Source organism: Primulina huaijiensis, chromosome 1, assembly GCF_012295235.1.
Source record: "Primulina huaijiensis isolate GDHJ02 chromosome 1, ASM1229523v2, whole genome shotgun sequence".
NCBI classification, from domain to species: domain Eukaryota; kingdom Viridiplantae; phylum Streptophyta; class Magnoliopsida; order Lamiales; family Gesneriaceae; genus Primulina; species Primulina huaijiensis.
The window spans coordinates 1,762,116-1,790,060 of NC_133306.1; the positions used below are offsets into that span (position 1 = coordinate 1,762,116).

General features: G+C 32.6%; 3 protein-coding genes, 1 long non-coding RNA gene and 2 pseudogenes across 10 annotated transcripts; 4 read left to right on the forward strand and 2 right to left on the reverse strand.

Moving 5' to 3' along the window:
* The first annotated feature begins 4,117 nt into the window (after window positions 1-4,117).
* On the forward strand, window positions 4,118-7,108 carry LOC140975465 (eukaryotic translation initiation factor 6-2-like). The gene is made up of 8 exons (XM_073439196.1): window positions 4,118-4,182; window positions 4,299-4,384; window positions 4,493-4,589; window positions 4,690-4,775; window positions 4,936-4,980; window positions 5,638-5,768; window positions 6,488-6,598; window positions 6,703-7,108. The coding sequence occupies exons 2-8, from the start codon at window positions 4,375-4,377 to the stop codon at window positions 6,958-6,960; spliced, it is 738 nt and encodes a 245-aa protein (XP_073295297.1). The 5' UTR covers window positions 4,118-4,182; window positions 4,299-4,374; the 3' UTR covers window positions 6,961-7,108.
* Window positions 7,109-8,538: 1,430 nt separating this feature from the next.
* Window positions 8,539-13,947, reverse strand: LOC140975474 (uncharacterized). The gene is made up of 7 exons (XM_073439206.1): window positions 13,638-13,947; window positions 12,735-12,764; window positions 11,465-11,563; window positions 10,555-10,660; window positions 9,530-9,815; window positions 9,390-9,444; window positions 8,539-8,776 (listed from the first exon to the last, which is right to left on the reverse strand). The coding sequence occupies exons 1-7, from the start codon at window positions 13,791-13,793 to the stop codon at window positions 8,702-8,704; spliced, it is 807 nt and encodes a 268-aa protein (XP_073295307.1). The 5' UTR covers window positions 13,794-13,947; the 3' UTR covers window positions 8,539-8,701.
* Window positions 13,948-16,716: 2,769 nt separating this feature from the next.
* Window positions 16,717-19,080, forward strand: LOC140980157 (NAC domain-containing protein 37-like; annotated as a pseudogene).
* A 113-nt stretch (window positions 19,081-19,193) lies between these two features.
* On the reverse strand, window positions 19,194-22,342 carry LOC140975483 (transcription initiation factor TFIID subunit 14b-like; annotated as a pseudogene).
* On the forward strand, window positions 19,560-20,606 carry LOC140975490 (uncharacterized). The gene is made up of 2 exons (XR_012174978.1): window positions 19,560-20,077; window positions 20,181-20,606. It is a non-coding gene; the product is annotated as an uncharacterized lncRNA (long non-coding RNA).
* A 1,114-nt stretch (window positions 22,343-23,456) lies between the features above and the next one.
* On the forward strand, window positions 23,457-27,031 carry LOC140975495 (uncharacterized). Of its 7 annotated transcripts, none has more exons than XM_073439239.1 (4): window positions 23,480-23,619; window positions 23,862-24,201; window positions 25,162-26,024; window positions 26,616-27,031. In XM_073439239.1, the coding sequence occupies exons 2-4, from the start codon at window positions 24,148-24,150 to the stop codon at window positions 26,788-26,790; spliced, it is 1,092 nt and encodes a 363-aa protein (XP_073295340.1). In that variant the 5' UTR covers window positions 23,480-23,619; window positions 23,862-24,147; the 3' UTR covers window positions 26,791-27,031. The 7 variants fall into 7 exon arrangements, with proteins under 7 accessions (XP_073295344.1, XP_073295360.1, XP_073295340.1 ...); XM_073439232.1 differs by having other exon boundaries at window positions 23,491-23,640; XM_073439252.1 differs by having other exon boundaries at window positions 23,492-23,640; window positions 25,157-26,024.
* The last annotated feature ends 914 nt before the right edge of the window (window positions 27,032-27,945 follow it).

Sequence of the window (27,945 nt, forward strand, 5' to 3'; positions counted from 1 at the left end):
CTTTCTGAATGTCAAGTTTACAAAACTTGCATTTATATTTAAAATCTTGCCCCAATTACTTGTGGTTATAAATAATATGTAATCCACCGGCAAATGCTTGTGCACCTATCTAAATCATGTGTGATTTAATTCCAAGTCGCTTTGGCTATGTGTGATGACAAGGCTTAGCGTGCATGATGACAAGGTCAGCTTATCTCTTTCACTTGAGGCTCAAATTCCATTCCTCTTAAAAAAAAAAAGATTCCCTTGGTACATACATATTTAAAATCATATTAGGACAGGATTGTGCGTCAATTTGAACCCTTCATTCTCTTGTAAACGCTACATGCTAACGGACAAGCTACCTTGTCATCTCGGCGACCGCACTTCAGTCGATAGTTACTGATGTTTGTGAATACAAGGTGATCTTGGAAATAAAAGTCTGATATTGGATTTCTTTTTCGATTGAGCATAATTTACATATATCGAACGCTACACGTTAATAATTTTTTAATTCAAACTTTCTATCCAGACACGTTTAGTGTTATATGTATTATTCTAATTAGGTGAAATAGTCTTAAACCATCGTATTTTAATATTATAAAAATAACTGGTATAAAATATTTAATTTGGAAAATAAAAATCAGAATCATATATTATTTTTGCAATTTGTTTTCGGAAAATGTGTCTTTGTTTTACGCTGGAAGACGCTTTACTAAAAATCTTGCGTCCGATTGATGCAACATCAATTAGCATCTGGTTGATTCTTTTTGAAAGACAAAAGAAAAGGAAATATTTGCCAACTGTGGCCCGTGACAGACAGGAAGGGATCAGATGGCTTGGAGTTTATCATAAATAATACATAAAAAATCACAAAAGAGATTGAATTGCACTTTTTTCTATTGCTACTGCTTTTTTTTTTTAATACATCTAAATGACAGCCTAAATGCGAAGTTCAAAAGGTGGGGTTGCATGTGAAGTAGCCTTTGTCTGAATCTGGAACATTGTTTGTTCCACAATCATTCCTTTTCTAAGAGGGGGATTTTAAATACATTTTTCTCATTTTATGCATGATTTACTTTGCCAAAAACAAAAATCATAATTAATTTGTTTTTCTCATTTTTTACAAAGGAAAATTTCATTTATTCTTTGTAGTTACGCTTATTAATGGATACGGTGATGTTCTTGTGTTGACGTACTGCAAGGATGAAGTTCTTGACGGTTTGGCCATTGAATACATCTTTGCTTCCAGACAAAAGTATATACACGATAGCTTCCCTATCATTTTTTTTTGTCTCTATTTTGACCATGAAATACATCTTTGTTTCATAAACATATCTTTCAGATGACACATCCTTACACTTACAAAAATGGTCTCATTTTAAAAGTATCCTACTATACTCCTCTTTTTACAAGAAAATGAACCATTAAAAGTGCAATTTATCCTCATTACATATGTATGCAACAACACTCTTCGCCCTGTGAATGAGAAGAGAATAATTTCAAGTGCTAGCACAAGTTTTCATAACATTGAACAAAGATTTTAGGATATCCAATCAACAAAGTTGAGTTGCCACTATGAAAACTTTATTCTAAATATTTTAGACTCATTCATCTTGACAAGCTATAAACTTGATCTTCATCCAAAGCTTTTTACTACAGATCTGTTAAGTTATGTTATGATTTTACTCAATCAAAATTGAAAACTTTACTCAAGATACATCAACTTCCAACTTATGATAGTAGCACTACAAATCACAAGTTTCATAATCATAAAATGAAGCAAAGTCTCTTTTGAGAAGAAAGAAGAAGTTCATAATGAATGCAAAATGTTATTCTTTTGATTGATTCTTTCAAAGTTTATGTTATGTTGTCTCTTCTTATGTTAATTCATTCAGATGAACTGATATATAAGTCACAAATCTAAAAATCGTGACCAAAAGACATCTTTTGGATACAAAGATCTATAAAAACTCGCAACATTTGTCAAACAGCGTCGCCTGGTACCTAAGCACTCACTCTCTGTCTAGGAAAATTCCAGGGCACATGAGCGCCTCCCCCGCTGTCCTGGAAATTCTACGGCACAAGAGAGGCACCTAGCCTACAACCTTGGATATTTCTAGAGCACGAATGGCACTGAGGCGCCCTGTTTAAGCGTCTCAACGCCTCTCTTGCTGCTTGAGAACTTTCATCTTAACTTTTAAGACGCACAATTAAACGTTCTTGTTCAGTCGAATTTTTTTAGTCTTTTTTTTTTTTGCATAATTTATATTTATTAAGCTCAAATACTCCAACAAATCTATAATTTTGTCAAACTGGTCATACATGCCAGTAGTGACTTTTCACATATATATTTTTTGTTATTATAATGCTAATATCTCATTCAGGTGACGCTTAAGCCTAAATTGGAGAGCTAAATAAAACTATTTTCCCCAATTTGTGCCGTTGTGAATGATTAAAAGCCTTGCCGGCTAAGAAAATTTGGACAATTTCAATGGGAAAAAAACCTTAACCTTTGTCAGCGTCATTGTCATTGTATTATGCAGCCTCACTTCCTTTCATTTCTCACCGAAAGTAGGAGAAAGATAATAAAGTTATAAAAAAAATGGATATTTGCTTAAACATTGCCACTTTCTAAAAAGACATAAATTATAAGCAAATTGTACATGTGGTGGGATGCAATAATTACTTCAGCTAATTAAAAAATTCGAATAACGCTCGTACTGCTATACAATTTAATAAGATTTGAGTTGCAGTGTTATTATCAATTATAATTTTGTTAAAACGACAAGTACTTAGCCTACGCCCTACAACATCCTACCAGCCTATGCCCCCATCAAATCAAATTAGATAAACGAATCAATTCACGGAAAAAAAAAAAAAAAGCTTCATGAAATTGAAATGGCTCTGGGGTTTTCTGTAGATAGCCTATTGAGTTATGGCTTGCAATTTGATGTTGGATTATTTAATGGACACTCCATACCATTCCATTCAATACCATTCCATTCAATTCAAATAAAAACACAAATAGGAAACATTCCTGATACATAATGGGCCATACAAAAGTCCATTTAGAATGCTGTACTGCTTTACAAGCCCAGCCCGCTAACTACATTAAGGATTTGTGTCTGGAGATCCATTCAGACAGGGCACACAGCCCAAGTAATAGAAATCATAAATGTTAACACACTCCATTTGCTTACTTTTTAAAATTAATTTGATTTGTATTTAAATAATAGTAATATCATAATTATAAAAAATAAATTTCATAGTAATGATTAAATTTAAATAAAGAAAATATCATAATTATAAAAATTAACAAGCGAATAAACTATAATCTGTAATAATAAAACTAATAATAAAATTATTTTCACACTAATACAAAAGCAAACCAATTTTTTGAGTATACCTTGATCATGACTTTTAAGTTTATTTCATGAGCCAAGTTCAGTTGTCCTAACTCCTTACCTCCAACTCTAATGCTATTTATTAAATTTAAAATTTAAATTCAATTTGTCAAAATAGAAAAACATATTATGATAGACTAATTCATTAATTAAAAGATCTCCCTAGCATTGATTTCTCATATTTAATTGTACACAAAAACTCTTGTGAGACGATCTCATGGATCAATTTCGTGGATCGAATATCTTATTTGGATCATCCATGAAAAAATATTACTTTTCATGTTAAGAGTATTATTTTTTATTGTGAATATCGGTATGGTGGACCCGTGTCATAGATAAAAATTCGTAAGACCGTCTCACATGAGAATTACTCTTAATTGTATCATCGGTATCATTTTTTTTCCATTTAATAAAAATATCATAAAAAACTATTTTAGTAATTTTTGGTATAATATATTTTAATGAAATATATTTTTTATTTTTATCTATATTTTTGAAATTTTATATTATCATATCATCATCTATCATAATAAAAAAAATATTATAAAAAACTATTTTTAACATTTGTTTAATTTTATCCTAATTTCTATAATTTTTTTTTAACATTTGTTTAATTTTATCCTAATTTCTATAATTTTTTATACGAAAAATTATAACACAAACAAAAATATTTCAATATGTATGATTAAAGAAAAAGATTTATTTCATCGACTTTACGTATCTATCACGCATCGGTTTACATTAATAAATATATCCACACACAGTTGTTTGTTTCCGAAGACAAGAAGCGCCGGAGGTATAAACCCTAATTTGATTCCATTTTTGCTTCGTTTATTCAACTCAAGTACGCATTTTCTGCATAGATCGCCAAGGATTTACGTCTGATTTCGGTAACTTTGATGGATTTTGAAGCTTTGATTGTTTACGGTAATCTCAACTCGGTAGATCTGATTGCAGTCGTCCTTGTTCGGTGCCGTATCCATTCGCCATGGCGACGAGTAAGTACTTGCAGATAAGCACGCATGTGTGCATGATCAATAGTACTTTTTTGTTTTAATCAATTTGTACTAGGAAGGAATTCCGAAGTTTATTTGATCTTTGGACAGGATTGCAATACGAGAATAACTGCGAGATTGGTGTGTTTTCCAAGCTGACCAATGCATACTGCCTTGTCGCTATTGGTGGTTCTGAGAACTTCTACAGGTATTGTTCCCATTGCACCCGAACTTTTATAGTCTGGGTCTGTTTTTTCCTCGTAGTTATGAGGCATTTCACTTTGTCTGTGATTCTTGTTTGGTGGCAGCATTTTTGAGGCCGAATTGGCTGATGTAATTCCTGTGGTTAAGACCTCGATTGCAGGCACTAGGATAATCGGACGGCTATGTGCTGGTGAGTCTTGTGTTCTGTATAATTTGCAGTATCAGTGAGTATAATGTAATCTGATTTTGGTGGTGGTATTTATTTATGCTTCTTCTTTGAGTTCAATCATCGTAATGTTATTGGCTGACAATTTTTTCTATCCTCCCCTTCTCAAATATACCTTTGGCAGGGAATAAAAATGGATTGCTTTTACCCCACAATACTACTGATCAAGGTGATCCCGTCACTCATGTAAAATCTATTAATTTTACTAAATGCTTAAGAAGTTTGGCCTATGCCTAATTTTAATCTACGAGAGTTAGCTCTATCATTGATTATTGGGATTAAGAAGCAGATATCTTCATTTTTTTCCTATTATCAATTGTTTATATTCTTCGTATGACAAACTTGTTTCACATAATTGCTGAGACATGAGCATATTCTGAATTTACATACTTATCTTTTTAAGGATTCTTGCTCTATGATCCCAGTCCTAAATTATGGGAATCTTGGATAGTATCTTGGTGTCAAATAAGAATAATACTTAGCCTACATGATTCAAGATGGTAAAACGAAACTGAGATCCATTGGTTCCTGAAATCTTGTCATGGTTTTTTGTATCACGTTAAATTTTTTCTTGGTACGATACCAAGCAGTGGGTTAGTAGCTACAGTTACACTATTGGAATCTTAATTTGTATCTTCATTCATATGGCCCAAAGTCTCTAGACTTCATCTTAAACCTGTTGATGCATCCGTATTCTTTGATGGTTGTCATAGTTTTGTCAGCGATACCTCGTGACAATGACTCTTTATCTGTATGGTTATGGTTTTTTTACTGTTTGACCGCGCACTGGATCTGATTTTGATATTTCGGTCTCCTGGTATGATAGAACTACAACACTTGAGGAACAGTTTACCGGATTCAGTTGTTGTTCAGCGCATCGATGAGAGATTATCTGCTCTAGGGAACTGCATTTCATGCAATGACCATGTTGCTCTCACGCATCCTGATCTTGACAAAGTAAACTTATTTTCCTAGTTCTAATTCACCTGCAACTTGTAGAAGCAATTGTTTTGATCATGATAATTCTAGGAATTGCCAGCCTCTAAAGTTCTTGCTTTCAATATAATATCATACCAGTAGTCCAAGTTACACCGTCTCAATTTCTGATAGGTGAATGCATATTTTTGTTTAATTTTTGGCTTCATTTTCTGGTCTTTGAAAGGTTGAACTTTTTGGGTTAGTGAAGGATATTCTCCTTTGCGAATAAATATACTGTTACTATTCTATCTTTCTTGAATTTCTTTCTCAAAAACAGCTATGCTTTTGTCCCGCTAGAAACTTTTCTTTTGAACTTAATAGTGGTCTTTGTTTGGTTGGCTTAGGCCTTAGGATATATTTTCACTTCCAATTGTGATTTATAGAAGAGAACCAAAAAAAATTTAAAGTGGAAAATCTACAAACTATTATGCTCGTCTTGATCAACAAATTTGTAGGTTTTTTTACTTTTGACATATTTTTGTGATGGTAGCAAAAACTTCTTATATCTTTTATTCTAAGAAAACACGAGTTCCATTTTCAGCGATAAAGGTCTGGAAATTTTTTACTGAGTCATCAAAAGTTCCAAATTCCGTTCTCACCTTGTGAATTGTGATGCCAATTTTTACCGCAACATTGGGATGAACTTGAATAATATTTAATCAAAAGCAGGGGAATTATTGATGTCCAATTTTTTTCAGGAAACTGAGGAGATGATTGCTGATGTTCTCGGTGTAGAAGTTTTCAGACAGACAATTGCTGGCAATATACTTGTGGGCAGTTTCTGTGCATTTTCCAATCGAGGTGGCTTGGTATGGCTTCAACTTCCATCAAACTAAAACATCTCAAAGTCAAAGTTTTGGCCATTATCATACTCGTTGCAATGTGTCCTTGACACACATGATTTGCATAACAGGTCCATCCTCACACATCCATCGAGGATTTGGATGAACTTTCAACCCTTCTTCAGGTTCCGTTGGTGGCTGGAACCGTGAATCGTGGCAGTGAAGTGATTGCTGCTGGGTTGACTGTCAATGACTGGACAGCATTCTGTGGATCAGACACAACTGCTACGGAGTTGTCTGTTATCGAGAGCGTATTCAAGTTGAGAGAAGCTCAGCCTAGTGCACTTGTTGATGAGATGAGAAAATCGTTGATCGACACCTACGTTTAAATTTGAATTATTGGTCTTGTCTTCGAATGAAGCTAATATTTTGATTGTGCAGTTGTTTTATTAGTTCTGTGAGAAAGAACCGTGCCTTAAAATATAACACTACATTGGTGGATTCCGAGGAAATGACCAATGCGTTTGTTTGTTGTTATTGCGCTATGCTACATCTGGATTTCTCCCCCATGTAATGCAAAATATATGTCAAATTTATGAAAATACGAGAGATTCACGTGATTTTGGAACAAGGGATTTACTGTTATATGTGGAAGGGAGATTATTTTATTTCGGACCAAGACAGATTAATTAATCCTTTTATTTAGAAAAAAGAATAATGTTCACCGCATGTGGAGATAAAATTAAATAAATCCAAGCGATTTTTCGGATATTGACGAGACAAATGATCCTTCAATTTTATATGTAGGCTGCGTTAACTTTTCGACTAATATAAGAAAAGACTATTAATCTCAATTAATCCGGTGTTTGTTTTAAAAAACAAAAAAATTCTTAAACTTAAATTTCCGATAATAATTGGATTTGGACATAATTTTTAGACTTTAATTACAGTAAAAATAAATAATATATGATGTATATAAATGCACAGAAAATGAAAAAACTCATTATATATCATCCATTCCTTTCATTTTTATCATAGTTAAATGAAAAAATTGTAATTTTTTAGTCACAGTTTTAATCATTTAACATATTATTATTTATACATAATAGTCTATATCCTACACTCTTTTTTTTTTCCCTTTTTTTTTTTAAAACAATCATCACCTTATAAGTTATCTCCACACAATCATATCTCAAAAGTAAACACAACCATATATTATTAATTATAGATAAACTAATATTTGATACTTTGATAAAGCTTTTTTTTCAAAAATATTTTTAAACCATTTAATTTTATACTCTACATTTATCTTTTTATTTCTTATTTTTTACATAATATTTCCATTTAAAAAATTGACACATTTGATTTTAAATTGAAAAAAAAAACATTATTCTTTATTTTTCCATTGATCAAACATATAATATGTGTTACGATCTGCTATAATATATATGTATATATTGATTATCATGTTAAAGTCGAGAGTCTATTAGTATGTGGTATGAACTTTTCATGTTATCATATTACCTATATTTTTTATTTAAATTACAAAATTATCTTTATTGTATATCTTAATTACAAAATTGACGTTACGATTGATGTTGCACTAGGTAATACATGATTTCGAATAGGGGTGTCAATTCGGATGGGTTAAATAAGGTTGAACAATAATACTATTCAAAAATTGTTCAACCCAAACCCGAGCCAACCCGAATCAAACCGATCAACCCGATTTTGAATTTTTTAAACTTTTTTTAAAAAGAAAATTAAATAAAATTCAAAAAAATATATTTTAATTTAACACATAATAACAAAATCTTCCTCGTAAATATGATTTAAATTTGAAAGTCTAATCGTAAAAAAATAAAATATATTTACTAATTGAGAGTTAAATATAATATATTTAAACATGAACTCTAAGAGCTTGGCTCAAACACGAAAAATAATTGAATTTAGACTCAAATTAAACTGGATTTAAGTTTGAATAGAAGAAGCTCGACTCATTTGGTTGAATTAGATTATCAAGAAATATGCATTAGGGGGCCGAGCGAGCATATTTATTTAGTCACAAATGAGTGTTGTACCTCTAATAGGGGATCGATCTGAATAATTTAGCTGAAATGAAAGACAAGATTAAGCCGTTGCGAGTGCATTGCACAGTGATTTGTATGCGTTGGCACAATTTTTGAATTTCTCTTCTGCATCTGCCTGCAAAATCCACAACATGCATTAGCCCGAAAGATTCACCAGGAAACAAAATCCGTTCAATGAATGATCTTGCCATGTTTGAAACAATGATTGTACAGATGAGCCATTAACCAAATCAGTAGAACTCGGACCCAAAAACTTCCGTTAAAACGACGTATTTTCCAAGCGCTCATACTCGACGTGACACAAAATCACCACCTATTGTCTACAATTTTTGGGCTTCGAGTCCTAAAGAATTCATTTCCAAACTAACGGATACAACCTAAATTGATCTTGATTTCTTACAGAGTTGGTAGACCTGCAACCTAATGGCTTATCCAACTCTGATCAGTTTTTAAAACTTACTTTCTATAGAACTAGCGGATGCAGACCCATAGGAACGCAAATTCCCAGTCAATTTGCATATCCACAAGATCATTTGCATCCATCTTTCAGCAAACAAAAAGGAGGAACAAAATAACGTTCACTTACATGGGTTGGCTCAAATTTAATGAGATGGTCAAGACATGAGGACGGAGATATATTATTAAATGAATTACCATGACAGCGCACTACGAAAAATAACGGTGTAACTTTTTTAGGGATAACATAGAAGATGAAGATAAAAACCGACCTGTGAAGGGCCTTGATGCTTGTCGGGGTGCCACTTCAAAGCTGACCGTTGAAAACTGCATGAACCACAATTCTGGTAGTTTAACATCAATAATAACAGAATCTACAAGCACTGCCATCCTTCGTAATTTAAGTACTTACGCAGACTTGACATCCTCAATTTTCAATGCGCCTGCTGTTGGTAAGCCAAGAATTCTCCTATCAGCATAACTTCCGACAATGAAAGACTCGTCATCAGATTCTATTTTACTCTTCCCACCATGTTCTTGGTATGAGCTCTTACTCCAGTCCAAAGTTTCTCTCCAATCAAATCTCATCTCCCAGGGTTTGAAGGTCCACTTGAAGCATCTTTTCCCAAAGGTAGCTTCAAATATTCTCTCAGGGTATTCATCAAAATCGTCGCGGAAATTCTCTCTCCGATGCTTTCCTGAAAATTGAAATAAAAAGGTATTGTCTAACTCACTACATATGCTCCTGGACACATCATAAGGACACCTAATTAGACTGCACCAAAAACATTTGTAAGCTTATAGCAGAACAATAGCTATTGTGAATTATTTTAGGATAGCAAGTACAGGAGTCGGAAGAAGGATTCTGTTAAAGAGTAAACAGTCACATGGAGGGCCATCTGTAGGAAAAGGAAATCAGATATTTCTCCAGAATTATCATAATCACAATAAAAAATATATCCTCCATATTTAAAAACAAGGGTACATCCTCAAAAAGAATGTATATCAATATAACTCCACATGAACAAAATCCTGGACTCTCATAATTTCAAATGGAAACATGCAGTTGGAAAGTAAATCAACACTGGTAAATGATGATTGGACACAAATTCAATGCATGTTCTCACTTTGTTGAGTTCGCCAGGGCTAAGGAATCAGGCCAGACCCCTTAACCAGAAAAATCAACTAATCCATTTGGACAGATAGGACTACGTTCTAGTATTCAACAAATTTTGCTTCCACTGACGTCCAAGACAAAAAACCTTAAGTAGGTGACCCTTCCTTGTGATTCACAAGGATAAATACTATGACAAGTGCAGAAGTGCTAAATCGGTGATCCGACATAGTGCAGAGGCATTTTGAGAAGAACAATCATACCCATGATCCAAGAGAAACTATCACAAAAACTCAACCATACAAGATTGAAAATAAACTAACGTTTCATCTTCTTGTGGTGAGCTCTCCGAGCTTGGCAAGCAGGCCTTATTCGAGATTTCTTGTTTAACTGTTCCCCGTAGTCTGCTTCGATCTTCGAAAAAGGCTTCTACACAATGAGACACAAACCAAATTCTTTCAATACAAGGAAGTCAGGGTAAAAAACAAAAAGCTGTCCATTGATAGGAACGATTGGCAACAAAAACAATTTCTGGGCATGAGATAGATTCAACTTTTACATGGGAAAGCTTTTAAGAAATCATAAAAACATTAAATAGTTCAACAAAATTTTGCACAGCGAAGACAATATATGAAACTAGGGAATCCAATGTCAAGAAAAAGTAAAGTTTAAGATCATCAAAAACCTACATTCTAATTTTTTCAATTTAAAAATTACTTGGCCAGAAATATGATCTGAATTGCACAAGTAAAGTCATTTTACTGTCATGATTTGAATACTCCAACTCTTCAACTGTGACAGCTGTGACTCTTCAACTACAAGCTTTATGTTGAATAGAAAGTGAATGGATATCCACACCAACTTATTTCATGTTGCCCAGAAAACACCAGAGCAGTGTTGGACGTGTAAATCAGATCCCAATTTACAAGTGCACTGAAAAATCAATAAACTGTTTTGATGGTTGACTTCAATTTGGGATACCCCAAGGAAAGAGATATAATGGGGACAAGAGTTGATAAACAAGAAGAATTGTTGTTCATAATATGCTACTTGGTTCTTATTAAAACCACATTGAAAATAAATCACATAACCATTGATAGTTGACACATATTTGATGTATTACATCCGTGTATAAAAACATGAAATTGTGTATAGATATAGCAAAAAAGAAAGTAAAACGCTACACTGGATGTCAACCACAGAAAACATATGTAAAACTGGCCAAATGAATACCTCAGGCTTCGATGTTGAGCAGCCCCCATTGAAGAGTAGGTTTTTAAGTGCTTTCTTTGTGTCAGCACGCTTCTGCCGAACTGCATACCTTATATAATCCTGAAAGAACTTCCAAAAAAATTAGCAAAATGAAGAATAATTTACCCAGAAAAACCTTCTTTTTAGAATTACATAGCATCCACACATTGGTACGTACATAATGAAAGAGCCACAGATCAAAAGAAATTCAGTAACATGAAAAATAAATGACCCAAAAACACATTCTTTTTGGAAATTACTTAACACCCACATATTGGTAAATCATAATATCAGGATTCTGGTTATTATAAAGACCGATGAAGCATGCTGAAGGAGTAGGTCGAGGTTGTAAGTACAAAGAAAACTTTGTCCTAGGTTAAGAAATTTGTCTTTAAAGAGCATGGATTATTAAACGAAAGTCACGGCCTGAACATTGGGAATTGGGAGAAAGGAAGCTAATAAAGTTTGATGGATACCTCTTGTTCTCTGAATGGTTTCAGAACTACAGTTGAAAACCAAATGGAGCACTTAGACAATTAAAGTTCTCAAAGCCTTAGGAGGAGCCAAATGCAAGCATAGACAAGACAAGGACGCGCCATTTACGAAACCCCTTACACCTACAACCTAAATAGTTTTGAATCATCTGAATAAAATTTGAGAAACATAAAAGAAAAACATCCACTAGGGGTTTACATGTGCATTAACAAATTCGGATTCCTTAGTTAACATAAAGTGTAAGTGAAACAGAGTTGATTAAGTATCTAAAGAGAAATCTTAATGGATGAATTTGAATTTACGCCAAAGATGTCAACTGTAGAAGCCACTTATGTGTTGAATATGAATATTAACCACACAAGAAACAAATGGTAGAACAGCGTCAAAGGTCAACTTTCAGTCCTTTCATAACAAACAATTATGTAGAAGTAGTTGACGCACCACAAAATTGATGGAACTACCGCCTTAAATAACAATGCATAACAATGCACAAGCACAAAAAGAAGGATGACAATCACAAGTAATGATGTCACTAAAATTATTTAAATTTGTGATTTTGGCTATAGAAAGGAACATAGAGAAGAGTGCAAGAAGAGGGTCTTGAAAGTTGAATTATATAAGTGTCTCAAATGGGTTTAACTTATTAGCAGAGTTTAGTTATGGCTGTTTAATAACCATAAGCATAAAATCACAGTTCTGTAATATTATGATAAAGATGGAACAATCAAACTCTAAAAAGTTATGCTAGTTTCTTTACCTTTGATGGTTGCTGGTTGCTTCCTACATCCTGCAACACACTTCAAATTGTCAAAATTCACGCATAAAAATAAACTAATGCAACAGGCTCAAAGAACCAACAAAAGTATCAAGCACAAATATAACCAAGGCATCACATATTCTATCAAGATTACAAGATCAACTTCAGAAATGTCCCCCCTGACTAATCTTTTCGAATTAGATGGTGTGTGGAAAATAATGAACCTTATTTAAGTTTTATGAGTTGAAAACTAGTAGTCTAATTTTTTAAGGACTGAGTAGCATAATCCTGTAGACCTATACAAACGGATTCCACTATTAACCAGTGCTCAAAATTATCACATCCAATGCAAAGAAAGACAAAATCTTAAAACCTCTTGACATTTTAAAATATAAATCATAAAAAACCTCAGCTTCTTACATAATATATAGTTGCATGCATTTGATAATTAGAAAATCTGTCCATCACTACCTTAGTTACTATTTTTTCAAAACAGTTATCAGGTTAGTGAACTCAGGAATGGCAGAAGCAGCAAAAGTTCAAAACTTCATCTAATAACCAATTCTCGCTCATTTCGTTGACAATAAACTTCCTTTCCTAAAGTCCAAAACCATATTATCAGCACAGGTACAGACGATAGCAAAGTTACTTTCATAATATAAATAGAAACAATCATCCATATTCCAGACAAAATTTGCATTTCTTGATAATAATCAATCCACTGCAATTCCAGAGCCAAGTAGCAAACTTTAAGTTACAGTGAAGTTTAAGCACTTCTACACCACCTTAGTAGCATGCACAATTCCTTCTCACTACCCGATATTTTTTCTTTGATTCGGCAAAACCAATATCGCGAAAACACAAATAAACTCAAAGGAGGAACAAAATTACGACCGAACTTACACCATTAAACTTGTGTTTCCATTTCTCGAAACAAGCATCAGTAAAATGGAACGAAGCATAATGGGTAGTCAAAAGATTTGCCGTTGTTGCTGTCCTGAACGAAGCAATTGGGGCCTCGAGGATCACAAAATTTCTCCATCTCGACAAAACTTGCATAATAACAGACTGCCACAACTGAATTGTTTTGCGAAGTAAAGTAAAATAAAATAAAATAAATTGAATGAAAGACAATCCCTAAAAGTGAGAAATCGGACGAATGAGAATGACTTCAGATCGAAATGAGAGGAACACAGCCCAACATTGCCACAGAATATTTACCAAATTCGCACTTCTGTTATTTTATGTTATTAATTATTAATGACTAAAATGAGTAAGAATTAGTATTTAAATAATTATTAAAATTATGGATATAATATAATAAATATATTTAAAATTTAAGTATTATTATAAAAATTTAGTATATAAAAATATTTATATAATTTGAAATAATGTTACTAATGAAATATAAAAAAATATACATAAAAATTATATATTATTTTGTTTATTAAAATTTTAAACAATAATTCAATATTTTGCAAACATCAAATGAATAAATTTTGATTAGGTTTTTTAGAACATATTAAAAATATTTTTATTGAAGTTTTAATTAAGAATCATAAAAATAATAATAATAATTTACAGATAGTCTATATACCAAAGTTCATGACCACTCTTTTAATATGTTGAAAAATATAATAATATATATATATATATATATATTATTTAATATGATAGATAGTAGTGAGAATTAAATATATAAATGTAAAATAAATCTCAAAATTATAATCAAAATTAAATGAAATGATATAATCAATATAGACAATTAAGTGTAATTTATATTATCAAATGACATCAAATTCAAAATTGAATTTTAGAAAATAAATTGAAAAAATTTAACATTTAGTTACATATTATTTTCTATTTATTTTCAAATATTTAATACGGTATTTGAATACACAATACTAATGAATATTTCTTTTTTAAAACAATTTTTTTAAAAAAATTTCATATATCGTAAAAACTCTGTTATATATAGAAAAATAATAATACGTTGTCCTAAAGTTATCACCAATGCAATGGTTTTTATTATTATTATTATTATTATTATTATTATTATTATTATTATTATTACAATAATACAATATACAAAGGAAGAATTCAAATAATAGATTTATTTGGTGGTCATTTCCTATTCCAAAATTGCTCTTTCAAAAGCCTTTGTACAACTATCTGATAACTTATTTTTTTGGATTAACTATACATGAGTTGGAGTAGAATTGAAAACAGTGATGTTCTAAAAAAGTTTAGTGCGTCAAGTTGATAACGTTGCGCCTATTGATCTGGTTGGCTAGATGGACCATAAAAGAGTGACGTAAAATCTTAACGGATAATACTTTCTGCTGATGATAAAGCCAGTGGAAAAAGTAAAATTNGAACTCATGAGCCTAACAGCTTGACTCAATATATTATAAGTAGGTGCACTTTACGTTATCACATGTATAAAAAAATAAAATTGTACGTATCTTAACAAAGAACTATAATTTTTGGTCTAATGATAATCTTAACATCTTCATTTCATGTTTATCTTCTCCTTAACCACTGTCATTGTCCTTTTTCCCCCTTCAATCAAAACATTGGAATCTAGCAAATTCAATTTTTTTTATCCAATTTAAAGTCAAAATGGACATATCAACCAGTTAAATAAATAAATGCAAAGTGTTCATTGTAGAACAATGCATGTTTATTTATACATGCATAGTTCTGTTTCGAGTACATTTTGTGTTTTTTTTTTAAAGATGCAACTGCAATAAATAATAGAGAAGACTATTTTATTGTGTATGTGTCAAGTACATGATTTAATTTTTGCCATCAATATAAATTAAAACAAAAACTATTATTATAAAAATTATAGACATAATAGTATTTTTATTTCTTTCTATTTATCTATATTAAAATTTTAATATTATTTTTATAGACCTACTCTTTTTTACAATGTGCAATTTTGGTCAATCGATTGAGCATGCATGAAAATGGAATATAAAAGGTTGTACATATTGTTTGAGTAGGTATCTGATTTACTAAAAAATTAATTAAAAATGATGCATAATTAAAAAAACAAAAATACATACGATTTAAAAATGGACGAATCATTTTTTTATACATTATAATTAGGATTTTTTTAAAAAAATGTTTCTATATTTTTCTTATTTATTATTAATTTTTTGGATTTTTAACAATCTTTAATATATTTTTTAAATTTTAAATATTTTTTAAATAAGCCCAAATTATCTTTGAATGTTCTCTTTTATTAATTTATCTCTACAAACTCTATATGCATTCAGGAAAAAATAATATTTAATATAATCTTTTTGGAAAGACTTGTAAATTTATGATGTTTCATTATTCAAAAGCCTTAAGAGCAAGATGCAAAAAAACAATATTATGAGATTACAGGTAAACATGATCAGCAACAGTTGAAGTCCGATCCAGACAAGTTGACAACACAACATGGTCAGCTTCCAACAATGTCTTGTTTCTTTTTGCAGCCTTTTCTTCTCTCAAACCTCCGCGCGCGCGTGCTGGCTTCCTTATAATTAATAACATTTTTCATCAACATGTTTTCTACCCTAATTTACTGTGTTGAATATGTATATGTATATGTTATTTGTTCATGACATATATATAATTTTGTTACGTTGCCCACCAACCGTGCTCATCTTCATGCCGATCACCAATTAAAAATGATGAATGTCATTTTATCAGTGTACACAGGTCAATATATAAATATAAAGGAGTATATATATATATAAAGGAGGTTAGTTGTGTGTGTGTGTATAGATAAAAACTAGAGGAGGGCCATTTCTACTACGTTCACCAGCCCAAGACAACATCATTGCTTGTCCTTGTCTGTCCCTCACCGCCCCTCATTTAGTTTTCATGCATTAGGAGCAACGGTTCATCATTTCATTCCCCTTTCCCTTCGCATTCTAATTATATATTCTTCTAAAATTACAAAAAGCAATTACAGTGAAATAAAATAATGGGTTATCCTCGAACACGCTTTCTAATTTAATTTAACTTTTCGAGATAAAAATGTCTGGTGTTCACCAAATGAGCTGATGATTATATCTTATGGCACTTGTCACCTTTCGATTTGTAGGGTTCATAATTCCTTTCATCCTCACCTTTTATCTTCTTCTTTTTTTCTGATTTTACTTGTTCTTGAGTTATATATATATACACATGTATGTTACATATGATTTCGAGATGATTTAGAAGAAAAAAACAAGTACTAGTTTTGACTTATTTATGTAGGTGGTGGCTGCAACGGTGAATTTGATGCAGAATATCGATGACGGATTTGACTATGGAATCATGTGTTCCACCTGGATTTCGATTTCATCCTACAGATGAAGAGCTGGTAGGGTACTATCTTAGGAAGAAGGTTGCATCGCAGAAGATAGATCTCGATGTTATTAGGGATATTGATCTGTATAGAATTGAACCTTGGGATCTTCAAGGTATGAAATGTTTTAATTCTGTTTTTTTTTTTCCTTAGAAACTGAACATGTGTTCTTGCGATTGCTTGATCAGGATTTCTTCAACTCATCCTCATGAGGCATTTTCATTTTCTCTACTCAATTTTTTAGCACTAATGTATGATGAAACTCAAGAATATTTTTTGACACACAGGGAAAACATATATTATCAACAAGATGATCACTATATCTAAGTTTAGAGATATCTTTTATTATTCTTGTATTCGAAATTGTGGTCGTGTTTCTGCGTGCTGGATCCTAATTAGTGATACTCTTTATGTATGGTTTATATGCAGATAAATGTCGAATCGGATATGAAGCGCAAAAGGAGTGGTATTTCTTCAGCCACAAAGATAGGAAGTACCCTACAGGCACAAGAACTAATAGGGCTACGATGGTGGGATTTTGGAAGGCTACCGGCAGAGACAAAGGAGTATATCACAAGACAAAACTCATTGGTATGAGGAAAACCCTAGTCTTCTACAAAGGAAGGGCTCCAAATGGACACAAAACTGAATGGATCATACATGAATATAGGCTTGAAACAGAAGAAATGGCCCTCCACAGGCAAGTTTTTAATTTATACAATTTTCTTGATTTCAAATCGTTACCTTATAAATCATATATATATGTTCGTCTATTACAGCAAGTGGAAATTATTTGAAACGTAAGTGTGACATGCATGTTAATATATTCTTTTGTTTGGATTGTTGGCTATAAATATGTTAAAGGGTTAATATTTATGTTATGATAATCCATCATCCCATTCCTTTATTTAAAGTTATTTGACAAAAGAAAGAGATCACTTCTGAATGTTAACGTTTTATACTAATCAAGAAAACTCATTTTTTATTTGTTTATGATTAAGATTTTCTCGGAAAAATTTTTAAGTCATTGCTAGAAAAATACTAGAGTTGTGTTGTATTTAAAATTTAGGAGATCAAAACAAAATATACATGCTAGAATTTTATAAAATTTAGTGAAGAAAAAAATTGTTTTTATGTTCCCAGAAACAGATAAAAAAATTGTTTTTATGTTCCCAAATAATATAGTCACATTTTATTAAAAAAACGACTAGCTTGGTAAATAATATTTTATATTAAATTGTAATGCACCCATTGCATAAAAACAGTTGGTATATAGAGAGGTCTAAATGCTTACAATTGGCTTAATCCTAATTCAAGCAGAACATTTTAACGTTTTAACAATTTACATAATCATCAAGTGATATATATAATGTATAAACCGAGTTAATTGATGAAGCTTTGAATTTGCAGGAAGAGGGATGGGTCGTTTGCCGTGCTTTCAAGAAACGAATCATCACCCAAACAAAGAACACCATAAAAGACTGGGGTTCAATCAATAATTTTCCCGAAAATTCGGTTGGTTTTAGTTCAGTCATGGATTCCATTGATCACATTATAACAAGGCAGCATCCATCAAATTTTCTTCATCAGAACCTGATCTGCAAGCAGGAAACATGTACACAAGCAGCTGAAAATTTACATGATTTCGTTCACCTCCCAGAGCTGGAGAGTCCATCCGTAAAAAGCGCGAATTTGATATCCAATTCAGCAGAAATCAATGGCAATAATGAAGAAAGAACGAAGAGTTTCCATGCAGTTACAGAGAAGGTAAGAGATTGGAGAGATCTGGACAAATTTGTTGCTTCACAGTTTAGCCATGGAGATTTGAATGAAGGGAACGATGTTTACAAATATTGGGACCAGCTGCTTCTGTTGCAGAGTGCCGAAGGGTATGAATCGGTATTGGGTTCAAGCAGTACTTCTGATAATTAGTTTGAAATGTGTATGTTTAATGAACGAATTTAATTTCAGGAAAGAAATGAAAAATACCATATTGGATTGTCGATCGGCTAATTTGAGATGCACTCTTTTGCGAGCATATTTTAAAATAATAACTTATTTATATACAAAACTAAAAAACGATCTTCAGGAACACGAACCTGTATTCATATGGTTTATTCACAAAATTAAGGGCATACATAAATAATTTATTTCAAAGTAATCTGATAATCTTTTTCTGTGGGATAAAAAAGTTCGCACAGGATACTCTTGTCTTGGATCTTTCTGTCACTAATACAACAAAACAATCCACAATGCCACCAAATGGCATTAGAGAGCATTAATTAGGGAGATGGAATATGCAGATTCTCTCTCTCTCTCTCTCTCTAATATATACAAAAGTAAGGGACATGGATCAATCGACTTAATTCGCCATGATGGTATTTCCCGTGTTTTTCACTAACCAGAAGCAGGCTTCCACATGACTGTGGCAGCGTATCTACAATGCTCAATTGCCTCCCTTGGTTTGATAATATGAGCTTGGACCTACAACAATTTAGGTAAGTCAAAAACGTTTGTCAACAAGTTCAAGATCTGAACATTCAGAGATATTATTATATGGCATATTATGAGAATCATGAGCTACAAATGTCATTAAGTTGAAAAGGTTGAAAAATAAACTGGCAGTGAAGGTAAAAACAGATTTTAATTTTGAATAATCTATAAGAGCTATAATCCATATTCAAATGCCTAAGTCTATAATTCAATCAAATGAAACCTTCAAGACGAATAATTGTCCAAACCGACAGTTAACCTGCACTTCACAAACATGAGAGTGTCATATATTAAACTAAAGAGGAAGCCTGTAATCAGAAAGAACATGTGCCAACAAGAAGAGTTTGCCATTTAGATAGTGAAAAACAGAAGTATCTGGTTGTCAATAACATTTGTGGAAATGGTTATTTCCCAAATTGGTTTGGGTTTGTTGGCACCCCTAAACAAGGAGACGATTACACCATACTCGTCCTCACTGTTGCCATCATATTGTCACCGTTACGTGGATAGTGTGAAATGCGATATAAAATTCGAGCAACATGGAACACAAAATAACAACACATTTCAATAAGAATGACACAGTAAATAATGTGTTTACAAATTAGTAGCATGTAGGGCTTTCTTTATTCGTGACATTACAAGTTCACATCTGCCTCTGAAAAATTGATGAACCATTGATTCAATGGATGATCTTTGGCGTCACTTTTCTTTTCGTTTGAATCTTCTACAGGTACTAAGAAATATCAATAAAATAAGAACTGATACATGCAACGCCATGACGAGTTTGCAGTAACGGGCATAATGAACATTACCAGAAGGAAAATTAAAAGTCACTGGAAGACGAGGCACGATTACAGCAGGATGCTTTTCAACACAACCATAAAATTCCTCAGAAGGGTTAGGAAAGACAATCTCATTGTAAGTTTCAATAACCACATGTTTCTTAGATGAATGAGGACCACTTTCATCTTCAGCATACTAATTAAGATGTGATACCTAATCATACAAATAAAAACAGGAAAAAAAAGGTTTCTGAAAAAACTGATAAGTAATGAAGGAAATATGTTACATAGCTAAGGTGAATAAGGACTCGCAAATCCAATTGCTTTTCACAAACATCATTGTGGAAAAACAGAGAGATGACAATTTCAGATTCACCCCAACCACATTCAGATAGCTCAAAAGGGGATGCTTCAACAACTCCAACAGAGTTATTGAAACTAGGATGCATTTGAAAAACAGCACGCTTGATCACCACTCCGAGATCATCATTTGTTGCTCCGCGAACATAGATTTGTCCACTTGTCAGACTGGGTTCTGATTAACAAAATTATCATGAAAAAAGAATGATCGATTACGCTAATTGGGGACTGTAGAGAAAGAGAAACCTTCTGTGAAAACACGAAATGTCGAAATTCTCTTTACTCTGTGACCTTTCTACCAAGCCAAAAAGCCATGGTCCATACGCGATTGGAACACATATTTCCACATTTTTGAGCCGCTTGGATAAATTCTTCAGAAACCGCATGTCACAAAAATACAAAGTCAGTGATTGTCAAGAGAAATGACGAGTGTTATTCATGTAACTCCAGCTAAGTCACCTTAAGATCAACAAACATATTTAAACACCAAATGAACTTGTTGGCATGAAAGAGATTATATGTATTGTGCCTGTTGAGTGTTGATATTTCATTAATAGCATAAACTTACAACTGCAATAACTGTATTATAACAATATATGGCAAAATTTTCTACAAATTATGGATGGCAAATGATTTGGAGAAATGTGGTTGATGGCGGGGTTATTATTAAACCCAGAATAATATGAGGTCAGGCAGAGGGCTATAAACACTAACCTGAAACCAGGCCCCTTCTTGACAACATAATATTCACATTAATTAATATCGTCCCTAATCTATTAATATTAAATAAATTTTCATATCAACAATACCAGGGCATATAATAGTTTTATTTCTATCTCATATGTTGAACACAATTTTAGGAGCTCATCAGTTTTTCTGTTTAATCTCGAGTTCACTTAATTAGCTTACTTGATTTAACTACTAAATACAACAAGTCGCGGAGTTCTGAATTCATAACACGGATAAAAAGAGCGACAAGAGGAGGGATTTTAGCACCCCATATCCTTCCCTTAATAGGTTGCTTATATCTTCACCCATTTCTTTTGTCTTAGGAACCAAACCAAAAAGTTAGACGCGAGAGTAGACGACAAATTTGGTATTTATACAAGTACAGGAAGACAAAATAGCATTGTTTTCAATGCATCTTAGAAAATGAGGCTTTCCATTTAATCTCTCTCTAATTAAGTGATAGAATTTCAAACACAAAAAAATTCAATTGCCATCACTCAATTGGCTGTATGCATTATTCTAGATAAATTAACACTTGAAACCTCTAAAAATCAAATATTACGGATATTGTCGTACCTTTTTGTCACTATCGTCTGAAGACTTGGTATTTTGATGCGCTGGGGCTTTGGAGTGGGCTCATCGTTACATGATTGAAGATGCGTGTCGCTTTGTCCTGTGCGAGCCATTTTGAAGCATCGGAAAATCCGAAGAGTGAAAAGATGTGAAATTTTCTTGCTTTTGACAATCAACTAGGGCTTGCAGTTGGGATTATCTCAATTTTCAGGTGATTTGGGACTGGATTATCGAACATCGTTGTGCAGAAGCAGAGCCGAGACCTGACACGTGATGTCTTCTAATTCGTCAGAATATTTGACTGCTTAGATCCTACAAAAAACCCATGGTGTCTCTTATTTTTTTACAGAATAAATTAGGAAAAATGAAATGTTTCTTTAAAAATTTCAAATCGGACTATTTAATAGTTCACATAAACTTGTGTGAGACGGTCTCACGGATCATATTTTATGAGACAGATATATTATTTGGGTCATCCATGAAAACATATTACTTTTTATGCTAAGAGTATTATTTTTTATTTTAAATATCGGTACGGTTGACTCGTCTCATAGATAAAGATTCATGAGACCGTCTCACAAGAGTCCTACTTTTCATAATTTTGTGTGCTGCTTATTTATATATAATTAGTATTATGTGGCATGTATATTAAATTTTTATGTACAAAAATATATATTATTTTATCAATATCTGATATTTTGAATTTTAAATAAATGGGAGATAACTTGAAGAAAAAAAAAGAAAATATATATAAAAATTATTATAAAATAACATCAGTTAGCTAATAAATATTATAAAGAGTAAATTTATAAATAAATTTTATTTTTATATTGATATATCAAATTTAGTTAATATTTAATAATAAAATGATATATATTATAGGATGGATTGTATTCAATTTTGTCGAGGTTTATTTACTTTCATAAGTCAATGTATAATCATGTATAAAATATAAATAAATTTTGGTAAAAAAAAAACGACCGTGTGTTTGGAAACCAGGATTTGAGTGGATTTTATTGGATTTGGATTTCAAAATCCTATTTTTACTGTTTGGCAAAGTGATTAAAAAAAAGAATTCGGATTTATTTAGAATTTCATGGGATTTCAATGAGTATATCCAAATCCCATCAAATTTGATAAGATTTGGTGGGATTTGGAATTTAAAAAAACACAATTACGTTTTTATCCAAATCCCATAAAATTTGATAAGATTTCTAAGGGTATGTTAGTAAAATTTTAAAATTCCAAATTCGAATCCTTTTGTCTCCAAACAAGAAATGAATTTGTAAATACCATTTTTAAATTTTAAACCAAACACCAAATAGAATTTCAAATACTTGAATTTCCAATTCCAATTTCAATTCCAATTTCAAATCCATATTTATAATGAACCAAACACACTGTTAGGCGAGGCAAGTGTTATTCAGCAATAGGTGAAGGGGCGAAAGATAATATAAAAATACAACCTTTACTTTCTTCTCTACCTTTCCTTTTATTCTTTATTCAATCCCAGAATCCGTCTTCAAGTTCAATGATACGGATTCGACCATCATCGTAGTTCTCATTCGCAGCTTTCATCGTCATCCGGAATTTCTCATTGGTAATCAAGGAAATTAACAGGGTATTTCATCTCTTTCCTGTAGCTTTTGATTTATATATTAGTGTATTGATTAAACGTAAATCGAGGCTGTAAGAAGCAGGCGCACGAACGATAAGCGCTTTCCTTCTGTTTGAATTGTTTAATTTTAATAATTCTGTAATGGGTTCTTGTCAAATGTGTTGAGAAGTAAGATGTTGATGGATCTTACTATTAATTTTGCTTTGTGTTGTTTATTGGTTCAGTGTGAAAATCTCTTGGTGGAATTGTTAGAGATGCATGAAAGCGAGATAAGGGATAGGACGATGATTTTGAGGACGAATTCTATTCTTTTGAACTCAATATAACTTGCTTGCTACTATTGTTTTGCGGATTTAGATAAATCTGGCCGATATATTGTTGTCTCTTGACTCTCCCTCTTGACTGTGCTATCGACTTTCGAAACATTTCAGCAAGTGAAAATAGGTTGTTAAAATTTTATACATTGCTAATTATCCTTTGGATGGGCTGTAACTGGAGGGTCAAGGGAGGATGCCATGCCAATGCCGCAAACAAGTGATTAGTGGGAAGCAAAGAATAAGACTGGTAGTGGAAAATTATATTTTGTAGTAGATATTGTTGTATAAATTGGATGTGTTAGATAGCTAACTGTTATCCGCCTTATGGCTTAAGCAAGTAATAGCAAAAGTACAGATGAATAAGTTCACTAATAAATTCTGGTGTGATGTTCATTCTCTAGAGTTTGAGGAGATCTTGAATAAATAAACTGTTTACTTTCCAAATATAATTAATGAATGGCCAATCTTTTTCTTTGTTGCATTCTGGAGAAGATATGGCCCTAGTGCGAGTCTTTTTTTCCTAATGTGGTTTATAGAATTGGTATCATTTCATTTTCAAGAATATAAAAGCTGATGTTGTGAATTGTTGCTCCATTATTTTGGATGAAGCTTGTTATTCTGATATTTTATGTAAATATTTGAAACCATGAACATAGGTCTCTCAATTTTTTTAGCAACTTAATACATGTTTTTATGTTTCTCTGACACAATCATCTTGTTGCTGCCCACAATTCGTTCATAGTCCAGCGCACAGCATGGCAATAAGTTTTTACTGTTTTCATAGTTTCTTGATTTCTTTTGACCTTGTAGTGACAGAGAGGTGCTTGTTTGTGCCTTGAGGTGAAGCCTTTTTTGTGAACTGGGAAGATGAATGCTAGTTCAAACCATTCTACTGCAAGATCTAGTCGTCAACTTGTGGGGAATTGTCTACTAATTTTCCATTTCGTTTTACATCAACTCTCATCTCTTCCAAGTCATGAAGTCCACCAATTTCTAGCCAAAGTACTGAAATGTTTGTGGAATCCTTTTCCCTCTTAATGTGATTGCATGAAAGGGTTAGCCTTGAAGTTGTCCCTGCCGATGGTTTTTGCAAAATTTATTTATTGAATTTCTTGTTTCATCTTCTAGTTACACCCTAGTGTATTTAGCTGATTTGCCTTGTTTTACTTTTGGAAGTTTTAAAAGTTTCTTAAACGTGATAGGAAAGGTAATGGCAGCAGAAGAAGATATTGATATGTCAGCTTTGAAATCACAGTTAAATGAAATTCATGTTAACTGGAATCAGGAGATGAAACGAAGCAAGTCGCAAGCGGATGCCTTGCAAGAGAAGATTACTGAGGTGAAGGCTAGTATACAAGGATCCGATGAAGATGCAAAGCAAGAATTAAATGTTCTCTGGCGTAGAGTCAAAACTTCTGCGACATTATTGACTTACTTAAAATCGAAAGCAAGAATCATGGCGGTTCCTCATTTGGCTTATACTTCTTGTGGTATCAAACAATTAGAAGGTGTAGGTCTTGTTGATAAAAATTGTATACCCCTGGCTGGCTGGTCTAGGAATATAGATGTTTCTTCTTTTGGTAGTACAGATGACGATACATGGACTGCCCTTAGTTTTCAGAAGGATTCTCTTGATGAAGAGGACTTGGTCTATATCAATGAATTACTTAGAAGTGTACAAATGGTTGCTGATGTAATGGAAGGACTTGTCAAGAGAGTTATTTTGGCAGATTCTGAAACTGCCGTTGAGAAGGAAAAGGTAACAGAAGGGCTGGAGGAGATTAAAAAGAAAGGTATACAAATTGAGAACATGTCATTAAAATTAGAGGAAATGGGGCAGTTTGCTCTTGGAACGAACTCTATTCTGAATGATATGAGACAAAGGGTTGAAGATTTGGTTGAGGAGACTTCTCGACAAAGGCAAAGAGCTGCCGAAAATGAGCAGGAGCTTTGTCGCGTTAAGCAAGACTTTGAGTCTCTTAAATCCTACGTCAGTACTTTGATCAACGTAAGGGAAACACTTATTTCATCAGAGAAACAATTTCAGACAATTGAAAAGCATTTTGAAAGGTTAGTCTGTTCTAGGAGCGCACAATTTTTTTCTTGCTGTCAATTCTTGCCAGATTTTATTCATGGTTCGCTCTCTTCTTTTTACTTCACTTTCTCTAGTTGTGGCACTTCATAATTCCAGTATTAATCAATTACCCATGTTTCAAACAACTATTTTCCACATTGCCTCTTCTATTTGTAGTTGTAGACTTCGGAGTAGGCTATGTTGTTGTACTTCTAGCTTGGAATCAATTTCCTGATGGTGAAAACCAACTGAAGCTGAGTGCTGTTCGGAATGATATTTATGGCGTGTCTCAACTGGAGTTGGAGACTATAAAATTGTTGATTAATTCAGTCATCCATGAACTGTAAAGTTTTTCTTAAAACATTAAAATCAGATTGGTATGAGCTTCTCTCTTCATCCAATCTTGTTTTCTTGCAATCGTTTTAGATAATCAAAGCAATGACCATAATTACCATTCCATCTTTTAAAAAGTTTCTCTTTTCATGAGTTTGATACTGCTCCTAGCCTGTTGAGAAGCACTTTCAGCCAATAGGATTAGATCATTTACCTTCGCTGAAATTAACACTTTCCAGTTTTTATTCAACCAGGCTTGTTGCAAAGACACTCCAGTTGGAAAATGAGAAGACTCAGAAGGAATCCGAAGTTCAGAAGCTGATGGAAGAGAATGTGAGACTGAGTGCTCTACTTGACAAAAAAGAAGCCCAACTCGTGGCCATGAACGAACAATGCAAGGTCATGGCTCTCAATGCTTCCAACATATAGTACAACTGCTGATAGAGCTGCGTTTTTCTTCTGCTGCTCAACTCACAAACCAACTGAAATGCCTTTTGTTTGTGGGCCATTCTCAAATAATCTGTCTTCCATGTGTGTGTGTTTGTTTTAGGTTTCCTGTTCATTACTTGGAGGTAGGACTTGTATACCAGACAATGCTGATAAAACATCTCTTCCATTTATATATGTTTGTATTGTTTTATTGTTATATTAAATGCTATCCTTTTGAATTCAGAGTTGGCGTAGCCCATACCTAGTAAAGGTCGAAACTGGAATCAACGTACTATTCGGCCCAATTAAAAGAATAGTAACGTTTGGGCCTCGGAATGGGCCATGGTTTAGCAACAAATTTCAGATTGAATATTTTTTATAAATAAAATGTATGCTTTTGCTATCTCCGACTATCATTATTATCAAGCGATAATTTAAAACAACATTATCATTGCTTCCATGGATATATAATGAATTGTTAAATAAAAAATAGTAAAATATAACTTACTTTGCATTCGTGGTTATTTGTTGTGACAATTGAATAATATTATTTATAAATTATAACTTATTATGCTTATATATATGTATCGGCTATCGCTTATGTTTTGTCCTTTAATATATATTATGGAAAATATTTTTTTTACTACATTAAATTTTCGTATTTTAGATTTTGGTCAATTAAGTTTTCAGAATTTAGTTCTAGTGCATTAACTTTATTTTATTTTTTTTTGCTTTCAGTCTGGACTTCTGACGTATCACCGGAAAATACTAGCGTGGGGTTGGAAAATGTTGACATCACATCGGAAAATGGTAATATGACATCGAAAATTGTTGACTTGTCTGATGTCACGTCATCAGTTGGACCAATCCGCTGTATAGTCCTTGTTGGTTTTTGTGTTGTTTAGGGGGAAAAAGCATATTTGCTTGAGAGAATTGAGCATGTATTACATCGTCCCAATAACAACATTCAAGCTTTAGTCCTGAATTAAACGAGTTCAACTTCATGGGTTTCTGCAATGAATTAATAAATCATTCCCCTCATATATATGTGATAACTACTGTCCAAAAGTGCATTAATACTTGGACTGAAAATTTATTCATACACCTTCTCCCTATAATGATGCACTACATAAATATATGGTCGTATCCTGCAGC

Excerpts from the sequence above, each read along its gene's own strand:
- LOC140975465 (XM_073439196.1), top strand. Across the intron at positions 4,981-5,637 it reads CCACAATACTACTGATCAAG|AACTACAACACTTGAGGAAC; the intron begins GTGATCCCGTCA and ends CTGGTATGATAG. Across the intron at positions 6,599-6,702 it reads TTTCCAATCGAGGTGGCTTG|GTCCATCCTCACACATCCAT; the intron begins GTATGGCTTCAA and ends TTTGCATAACAG.
- LOC140975474 (XM_073439206.1), bottom strand. The coding sequence starts at position 13,793 with ATGCAAGTTTTGTCGAGATGGAGAAATTTTGTGATCCTCGAGGCCCCA. Across the intron at positions 10,661-11,464 it reads GCTCAACATCGAAGCCTGAG|AAGCCTTTTTCGAAGATCGA; the intron begins GTATTCATTTGG and ends CTCATTGTGTAG. Across the intron at positions 9,816-10,554 it reads TCACCACAAGAAGATGAAAC|GAAAGCATCGGAGAGAGAAT; the intron begins GTTAGTTTATTT and ends TTCAATTTTCAG.
- LOC140975495 (XM_073439239.1), top strand. The coding sequence starts at position 24,148 with ATGCCATGCCAATGCCGCAAACAAGTGATTAGTGGGAAGCAAAGAATA. Across the intron at positions 24,202-25,161 it reads GGAAGCAAAGAATAAGACTG|GTAATGGCAGCAGAAGAAGA; the intron begins GTAGTGGAAAAT and ends GTGATAGGAAAG. Across the intron at positions 26,025-26,615 it reads ATTGAAAAGCATTTTGAAAG|GCTTGTTGCAAAGACACTCC; the intron begins GTTAGTCTGTTC and ends TTATTCAACCAG.